The sequence below is a fragment of the Etheostoma spectabile genome, chromosome 21, assembly GCF_008692095.1.
Source record: "Etheostoma spectabile isolate EspeVRDwgs_2016 chromosome 21, UIUC_Espe_1.0, whole genome shotgun sequence".
Lineage (NCBI taxonomy): Eukaryota > Metazoa > Chordata > Actinopteri > Perciformes > Percidae > Etheostoma > Etheostoma spectabile.
In genome coordinates, this window is record NC_045753.1 from 12,167,277 (window position 1) to 12,176,996 (window position 9,720).

At 42.2% G+C, this 9,720-nt stretch overlaps 2 protein-coding genes across 3 annotated transcripts in view; one reads left to right on the top strand and one right to left on the bottom strand.

Moving 5' to 3' along the window:
• LOC116670970 (dickkopf-related protein 3) overlaps positions 1 to 2,954 on the bottom strand; it is a 3,344-nt gene extending 390 nt beyond the window's left edge. Inside the window, exons 1-3 of one of the 2 annotated variants that reach the window (XM_032501771.1) lie at positions 1,377 to 2,954; positions 925 to 1,099; positions 588 to 789 (exon numbers count right to left, since the gene is read on the bottom strand). In XM_032501771.1, coding sequence (XP_032357662.1) covers positions 588 to 789; positions 925 to 1,099; positions 1,377 to 1,529 — 530 coding nt within the window. In that variant the 5' untranslated portion in view covers positions 1,530 to 2,954. Of the gene's footprint in view, positions 1 to 583; positions 790 to 924; positions 1,100 to 1,376 lie in introns of those variants that run through there. The other variant, XM_032501772.1, reaches the window with a different exon arrangement.
• A 4,594-nt stretch (positions 2,955 to 7,548) lies between these two features.
• LOC116670960 (plexin domain-containing protein 1) overlaps positions 7,549 to 9,720 on the top strand; it is a 16,795-nt gene continuing 14,623 nt past the window's right edge. Inside the window, exon 1 of the mRNA XM_032501752.1 lies at positions 7,549 to 8,036. Within this exon, the coding sequence (XP_032357643.1) occupies positions 7,961 to 8,036 (76 nt within the window). The 5' untranslated portion in view covers positions 7,549 to 7,960. The remainder of the gene's footprint in view (positions 8,037 to 9,720) is intronic.

A 9,720-nucleotide genomic window follows, 5' to 3' on the forward strand; every position in this document is an offset into this window, starting at 1 on the left:
ACACACACACACAACGTAACACCATTACACTAAATGTGCCAAAGTCTATCAAATAAAACTGCAACGTTGGAATGTATCTGCCAATTAAACTTGTTGTCACCCAAATGTTGTTCCAAGGATTTAATTGATTATTTTTTCTTTGGCCTTCCAAACTGTTCCTGGAGCTATTTTGCTGACATCCATAATTCTTTTAATTTCCTCCAGCTGGGAGTACCTCCTCTGTTTCTTTGTGCAACGTGGGACAACAGTGTACAATCAAGAACACACACAGACACAAAAATCAAGAGTTTTGTTTAGTGAGTGTGTGTGATGACTGTTTTGAGTGTGCTTTACTCAACACATACCCAAAACCTACTTAGATCTAGCAGTCAAGACTAAAAACTAAATTTATGCAAAGGGCTCCAATAACGCAGGACCCGCATCACGTGATGTGGTTTAAAATTCAACAATTTTGCAATAAACAAAATGCTGTACAACCATTTGACAAGCTGTGTCCCTGAGCCTTTTGGGGGCCTTGGTAATCACGCCTTGGCTTTTGATATTCTAAGCAAATCATTTCCGAAGAAAACTTTATTCGCTGTACTTACTCTCTTTGGTGTGATGCACCGTGTTTTCGACACACTAGCCCCTCGTCACACGGACAAATCTGGTTAATGCTGAATGCCAGACCACCATCGGGAACATAGCAGTTCTCTCCGCTGATCAGACGTCTCTTGCACACCTGCTCACCGTGGTGTCGAGCGCAGCACATGGATGTCCCACAATCCCTGTCAACTTTACATCTGGCACCTGAATAAAGACACGTTTTTTTAGTTGTTTTTTTTAGATCCAGTTGTTGTTGAATCTCCAAACTGACAAAAGACACACACTCTCCCACGTTTTAAATAAACAGGGTTTTTAAGGCGTTTGCTGGCACACTCTTACCCTCTTGCCCGTTGGGGATGCTGCGGTGGCACTTCCCAAACATGCAGCTGAGTCCGCGGACGCATTGGGCGTCCCTGCGACAGTAGTGGCCTTCCCCTCGCAGAGGAACACAAAGACCAAAGTGTCGATCACAGGAGAAACCCCGTCCACAGGCCCGGTCATGGTCGCACACAGCCTGGGGAGAAAAAAAGGGGCAAAATGTTAAAACTTCACTGAGACTTTGTTAAAACTTGTGGATATAGGGACTAAATTGCCTTGCAAAAAAGCATTAACAGCAGATTTATCATATAAGAAGATTGACACTGATTCTGGGGGCAACCTATGTCTTTAAACAGACATTTTCCGATCTTTTAGAATAAATATTTTTACGACACAAACACAAAACTGCCTTTAAACAATATGAATTAATTCAAGGAAACCATTACATTGATACACAGTATCTAGTATCTTACCGTGATTGCTTTGGCTACTGGAGCGCTTTCTCTAGGCGCCTTTGCTCCTTCTTTGGGGGGGCTGTGAGGCATGTTGAGCATCCAGGCCCATATGCGAGCTTGGGTCGAGGAGAAGCAGAGACACAGGCATAGCATCCAAAGATTCCCCAACATTTCCACCAACCAAATAATAATAAAAATTAATATTTAAGCAAGAGAGGCTGAAAACAATTAACTCAAGACTGGGTGACTCAAGCTATGGCTCCACCGTAAATCCAAATGTCCCAGTAAGTGTGTACTGCAAAGAATCATGCAGTGACAGTGGCTGCCTCCTCTTCCAGTGTGACATTTATAGGTCACCAGGGCTTGACTTTACCCCCCACCGGTCTGTTTGCCCAAGCAACAGGGTAGGAGGAGACAATTAGTTGTTAATGGACTAACCAAATCACCCCCCGCAGCCAGAAAATAGTGGCGAAATGACCAGTCGTGGAGCAGGGAGAAAGGGAAAGAGGGGAGATGGGGGCTGGGAGGGGATGGATGGACGTGATGGGCTGACAACAGCGTCACACAATAGAGCCGAGCACCACCTCTGTGTGGTTATCTCTGCCAGACAAACAAATGAGAAAGACAAAGGCAGACAAATGCACGACATGTTTCAGTGCTCACTGAGTGACGGGTGAAGCCACCGTGGGTCAAAACACTGGGCAAACACTCCTGGCCCTGACCTCACCTGCCCCGTCGCCCCCTACCTTATCCCACTTCAGACCCCACGCTGAGAGCAATTTGCAGAAGTGCACTCTGCAGACGACCCCATGATCTCATTAAATGTAATTACCATCAGCCATTAGTTCCCGGTGGGAGAAGGGGAGTGAGTGGAGGGGAGAGAAGTTGCTTGAGGGAAACAAACTTTGTTCATTCATTTTGCACATTTTCTTCAACAATGTCAGTTTTTTGTATTAAAAAATAATCAGACCAACAATAATACACTGTAGTATTAAAAAAAGGTAATAACTTGATATACATCAAAATGGAGAACCTAACAAGCAGACTGGTCTGTTGAAATGCTTCAGACATATCATCATGGAGTATAAAAGTGAAGATGATTCTCAACCTGCTAGTTCGACAGCAACAACATGTTGTTCTTTCATTCATGATGGGTTTCTTTAATTTTGTATATAACCTTCCTATGGTCTCAATTTCATCTGCTATACAGCCTTTTCTCACAACAAGTGGGTGTAATTTATGACATCCTTTACAGCTGTGTTTTTACCTGAAAAGAGTGAGTGGGTGAAAAGGTATCGTGAGAAGCCTGAAAATGAATCAGGACAGCCTGGCCTGCAGTTTGGTTAAGTTGTTAAGTTTAAAAAAAAAAAACTGTCTCCTGGGTGAAAGCCCTGTGTTTGTTTTACGGATTCCTTCACCCCGACCTGCCTCCTTACGAGGACTTTAGTGCTCTTAAACTTCGTCACCTTTTGCTCCTGTCTTAACAGCCACTAGAGGCCGAAAAACGGGATAACTTTACAGAATAAAATCCTCCGTGGTCAATAGTTTATGATGTATTAACGTAACTACAAGTCGTAATTGCTGCTTGAACAAACAAATGAGGTCGTTTTCGAGGGAGGCTAGTCTCCCGGTTTGAGACATCATGACTTAAACATACACGCCGACTTTCTTAAGCCAAGTGGCGTGTTATCTGTACATATTTTGAGCTTTCCGCGTACATGTCTACGATGTATACAGCGGGCGTAAACATACATGCAACTTGTCCTGTTATCGCCACTTGCCGTGTTATCGCGAGAAGAAAGCAACAGTTGAGTTTAGGAAACATGACATGTGGGAGACGAAGGAAACATGACACGCGGGACACAATCCCCGGTCTCCTGGGTGACAGTCCTGTGTTTTACCCATCAACCACCCCGACCAACCACCTTTTGTGGATTTTCGCCCTTTCATACTACTCGCTAAAGTGTCAATTCACATGCTATCGCAAGGTAATGTAACTCAATGGAGGCCAAACGGTGTTGATGAACATGCTATAAAACGAGCATGCGTCTTGATAATATGCCAATAATAAGCTTTTACACAAACTCATATGGAGCCTGCAGGGATTCCGCTATATGCATTTAGCAGCGGTAGTGCCCATTATATTCTGTCTCCTATGGCCACTCGAAGGCTCCGTAAGCTTTACATCACATTTTGTCTCATTCTGGTGTCATCCCAAGCCTTATGAGTCTTATGATCTCTCCGACTAAAGGCTGTACAATGTAAAGGAACTGTCAGTAAGCACAACGTCTGTGTTTGAGCTTTACTTAACATTAGCATTCATTGTTTCATTAGCATTCATTGTTTCATTGGCATTCAGTATTTTGGCTCAGACTTACAGTACATGCCTGGATAATTGTTAGTCATTTACATGTTCTTAGTGGGAGACAGCACAGATTGGTTACGTAGATGCCGCAGGGTCTGCACTTATCTCAGCTCCAGGTAGTTAAGTCCTTATCAAAACAGGCTAATGACGTAATTGGCGGTCAATTAGTAGGCACAATAGCGGTAACTGGATCAATTAGCAACATGTAAATAAGTATTGTATCATGATTATGCAATCATCGGAGTAGTTTAATGATTCTGATTTGTGTGTATTGAGCACTGAAAATGCATTTATGACAAATGTCTTTGTATAGCAGGATATGGATCTTGTCTGAGTCAGAGATTTAGGAGTTACAGTGTTGTGAGTCAGACTGAAAACTATTTGGCAACTTATCCTTTGTTTTTGTTTTTAACTTATCTGCCGATATATTGAAGACATAAATTGTATTTCCTCCCTAATGAGGCTTTTTGGATTTATTTTCTGAGATTCCCAACCCAAGAATTACAAGTTCAACGACAACTCCCTTTTCCTTTTCTTCATCACACTCCCTCAAACACGTATTCTTGTTCTACATACGTACTTACAGCAAGATATCCCCCCTTTTTATTTACCCAATGCCAACAGCAGATAACTGTCTCCAAACTCTCCTTAACATGCCCCCCAGTGTTAATGGCTCTGCTAATGACGTTCGTAATGAATGTCACAATCAACATTGCTGTGGCTCTTGCAATTAGGGGCTAACAAAAACAACGGGCAGGGTGAGGTTTGTCCATTGTAATGGACCTTGACCCCCCACAGGGAGCTCTGAATAGTGGAGGGCATGAGAAGTCTGCCTTCCCACCACCAAGAAAAACATGTTCTGTGCAGTAATGGATGGACGATTGGCAGAGGAGGAATGTCTACTAAGGGAACTGGATAACAATGAGGTCAACATGGTGTTTCTTCAAGATTTAATGTTGTTTCGGTATGACTCTAGGTGTGTAACTGAGAAGACAATTTACACAAACTGCCCACAACAGTTTCATTTGAAGGTGGAGTGAAAAGTCAAACGTAATAGAGAGAGGTAAGATATTTGTAGCGTTCATTTTGGATCACAAAAAGTGACAGAAAATGTTTGTTGAGAATGAAAAAAGGGAGCTAGGGAGAGAAGTTCAAACGCTGGCTCCTTTGTGAGCATGAAGTAGCTGTGAAAGTTGGGTCGTCAGTTTCGGTTGGACACAGACGTCCCGCAGTCCGACGTCAGCAAGGTGTGGGTGTTGAGGGAGTTTTCTAAGCTATTCAACCACCCACTAAGCAGTTCAACAGAGTATACTAGCCCCTTAATATGCCTGGAAATGTAAATGTCCAAGTGCAAGCACTTTACTTATACTTCCAACCTTAAATTTAAATTGAAGTCCCATTTTAAACGAGGTGCGAGAAATGCCTCAGAGCCATTTTCTCAGTGTTACTGCTGACATTCCACACTGTCCACAAACAGGGTAGAGGTTTAATGTTGCTCCTCATTAAGTGAAGTGAGGGGTGAAATGCAGCCAGTAAATGTTAACACAAACAAAACATTGCCATTACGAGGTGAAACTTATTTTCTCTGACAGTGCTCAGGTTTCACTTTGACGCTTGGTTCTGCTCGATGAGTGGAGTCAATGCAACTGTGATGACAGAGATGAGCTCCCATACTCCATCTGCCTGGAATGATGCAGTAATGTCTACTCTAGTCATTAACTTTGTATTGTCTTAAAAGTGAGGTATCTTTATTACCTCCGCTAAGGATGTCATGTTTTTGGCTTGGTTTGTCTGTCAGCAAGAAAAAAACTGCTAGCCAGATTTTCATGAAACTTGGTAGAAAGGTGTAGCATGGGCCAAGGAAGAACCCATTACATTTTGGAGTGGATCCATATCCCAGGGCATATACTTATACACAAAAAAATGAGTTACTGATAATTTTTCATGACTCACCTTTGCTCTTTTGTTGTCACGCAACTACTCACCTTGCATTGCCAGACCTTCCCCCACAGCGCTGCGGAGGAGGGTCTGGCTAGTCCACACAGCATTCCGAGATGGGAGAAAAACTTGCACTAGTTTATCGGCATTTCTTTAAACCAATCACAATCGTCGGACGGAGCAACAACGCCTCTGCAAAATAGCATCGGGAAGAAACTCGTACGTTCAAAAGTTGCTTTAGTCGCGCCACAGAAAGCTCAGATTGGACAGATAGTCTAGCTAGCTGTCTGGATTTACCCTGCATTTACCCAGAAATCCAGTTTAGAAACCCAACACAATGAAAACGGAACGTGACGGACATCCGGCAAAATTTCCGGCGGCACCTGAACAATCCCGGAAATGAAACGTCGTTGATATACAGTAGACTCCGCAAATACTGAAAACAGCTAATCAAATTGTTGCTATTAACATGTTGCTTAAATGCTCTGGGCAATAAAATACCAACACATCTTTTCAGCTCCATATTGTTTTCCACATTACGACTTGAACACACCAAAGTCAGAAGAACGACTTCTCAACTGAGGAAATGAGACCATGTGAGGAGCACTTAATGCACCAATGGCGTTGGCGGCGGTCCACGCTCTTCAAGTGCCATTCCTGTTGTTGCTGATACAGATACATTCATTGGCACCTGTGTTCATTGTAAAGTTCATTGTAAGGTTCTTTGTAAGTTAGTTGTTACTACTTTAGGGAAGAATTGGCAGTATTTTCTTTTTAAAACTATTTGATAAAACAGTTTGCAGCTATGCAGCATTTTAAGGCAAAAAACAGGGAAAACAATAAAGTGATGACTTACAGCAAAGGTCTTGAACAGGATTAATTTTGAACTGGACAAGTACACTGTGTGCCCAGCACAAACATTCACCGGGAAAGCACCTCACGTAATGGCCTCGCGGACTCAAAACCAACTCCACATCTGTCCTTTCTTATTATTTAGACACGGTGGCGTTAATTATTTTGACGAGGGAGTAAATCAATGATAATAAAATGTGCTCACAGGTCCATAGACAAAATAAATACACTAAATATAATATTAAATCAGATAAACCTGTCTTCAGATGTTTGAATTGCATTTCTGGTAAGGTTTTAATAATGTTCCCCTTTAAGCTGTTTTCAATTGGATCAAGACAGAAGAGTGTGAGTCCAGCTGTAATAGAAAACAGCCCTGTGTCTACTTTGTGCCAGTTTTTTTTTTTTTTTTTTTTTTTTAAAGAAGAGGGTAAGATGAGAATCTGGAGCAAGGGTCACTGGCGACCAATAATCACAAATCTAAATAATGTCCATTATCAGGATTTTAAAATCACTATAAACCAAGAAAACAGCCTGTAAAGTATGTACAACATTAAGGAGACTAAAGCATCACAAGGTAAGCCAACACAGAGATGTATAGAAAATATAAACTCTAGAGCGTTTTTACGCCAACCACTTCAACAAATCCTTTAAAATGGGAGAGAGAACAATCAAGAGTAAATTCAAAGTCCTACTTCAAGTAATTAATTCATTAATTAATTTCGATCGGGAACATATCTTCAGCATAGATTTTAAAAAATGTAACTTTTTTTCTGCTGGCTATAACCCTCTGTCACTTTTAAAATAAAATAAAACAAAAAGAAAACATACTCATTGCGTTAATCTATGAAATATTTTTCTTCAAACAAACCAGAGGAAAGAAGTTTTCTCAGAATGTCAACCATTTAACAATATCATATTTGTTTTGGTTCAACATGCTTCCACATGGGGGAGACATGCTCCTCCCAACTCCCTGCCCCCTTTTTCTTTTTTCTTTTTTGGAAGGAAAAAAAAAAAATTCAGAAATACATAAATATTTCTCCTTTGTGGAAAAAACAGAGACACAAATGCAAGCAACAAGACAGACAGAGACAGAGGGGGGAGCTGTGAAGAGTTATTTCAAGGAGTAGAAAATAATGAGATTAGAGCAAAGGAAGAGCAAACTATTTTCCTGCCATGGACCCGTCATCCCAGAAGTTACTCTAAAGGGAAAAACAAGGACGCAGAGCAGAGACAGACAGAGGAGGGAGAGAAAAGCAGTCAACCTTGGCTGAGGTGAGGAAAAAGCAGTTGTGTGGGAGAGCGGAGGCGAAGACAGAGACGCAAGTAAGGGGAGTGGAGGAGTGAGGCGCCCCGTTGCTTCCAGAGAAGTGAGAGGGGGAAACGGGGACAACAAGAAGACGAGAGGAGTGATAAAAGTCGGGAAAGGAGGGAGAAAAGTTGCCTGGACATGGGGCTTTGTGCTGTTCTCCTCATCTGTCTCTACCAGGCTGAGCTGGGGAGAGTCTGGGCTCAACAGCATGAAGGTAAGCCCCCGTTCTCCAATGCCAACATACAGGTATTCACATCTTCTAATTTTAACACCCTTTTCACTGCATTTCTTCAGAATAGACAGCTTCCAAATATTCAGGTTAAAAGAAATATGCAATGACCTGAATTTCTACAACTAACTGACAACAGGCAAGCTGGAAAGATTTCATAGGGCAATTTTTGCCTGGATTTGGATGTACAGTATGTGTGTGTCCGTATGGAAGTGTGAAGCTAATAGGTCCCTTGACATTTCTGTCTGTCAGTCACAGGAAGCATTTGTGTGTGTGTGTTTTAGGATGCCATTACAAAAAACATCTGTCAATGAGAGCATCAGCTTAGCCTAGAGAGTAGTTTCATTTCAAAAGTTTCTTTGCTTTTCTATGTTTGCTTTATTTTAGGCTGTGTCTAATCACCTAAACTACTGTGCTTGGTTGTTCTATGCATCACCTATATGTATGCATGTGTGTGTGTGTGTGTGTGTGTGTGTGTGTGTGTGTGTGTGTGTGTAAGGACTGCATGCATGTATTTTTGTTCTCCTTGGAGATACATTATTTTTAGCCACCCCGTTCTTCCGCTGCTGCTGCCGCTCCTCCTCCTCCTCCTCCAACAATCAGTGGTGCTCCAGTTTCTCTGGCCTATCCTGTGTCCCAGTTCCTCTGATCAGGCCCTGCTCTGCAGAGGACACCTGACACACTGTGCACGGACCACAGAGACAGATCCCCCCCCCCCCGACAAAAAACAACTTAAAATACACCAAAATTTCCACCCTCATCTTTACCACTAAAGTATACTCCCAAGTTTCAGTTCATCTTTTCAGTTTCAACTCTGGACAGCAGGTGTCCCTATTTTGGGCCTGTTCCCACATCCTGATAACTTCGTCTTAGTGCTTGCTCACACCAGAATGTAGAGCAGGTCTTCTCTTAATATGTAGTGCTGTAGTGACTACCTGCGCTTGAGGGTGATGCATTTGTACCATCTACGCCTGCTTCACGACTGACTGCTGACCACAACACAATATTTTATTGCAATCTGTCCAGTAGTTGTTGAGATATTTCAGTCTGATCTTAAGTGCTGGAGTGACAGACAGGCTGACTATGCCTGAATTTAATCAATCAGGTCTTGTGCCTTTTTATGTTTTGCAGGGGGGTAGGTAGAAAATCTGTCACACCTCCCAGTACAGGTTGCATAACCTGCTGTGTGGTCTCTACAGTTCAGCAGGTCACCAATATCACTCTACGAAGCTTATCCAGCATGTCTGATTGTACCAAGTGTTTTGGACAGACAGATTATAATATGCTTTATTATAATATGCATTTTTGCATGACAACAAAACGAAAGAGAGGAAATTCCTGGCTTTAAATTGATGTACCAGACATCATGAATTGCATCAGTCATTTGATACTGAATGGAATTTAGGGACAGTTCCCTTTAAATCGCACATCATTTTTTATTAAAGCAGTTTCCATGTGACAGACAGCGACAATTGAATGTTTGTGTGCAGTTATTGATTCCAATACAATTTAATGTACCTGCTGTCCACACAGATTTTAAGGTGCTCTAAGTGATGTCATGCATGTTTTAGGCTACAACATTAGTTGTCACATACAGCAAACATCCCCTCACTATCTGGGAGCTGCCTGTCCCCAGAACACACCGTAGACAGCCCAGGGTCTACAAACG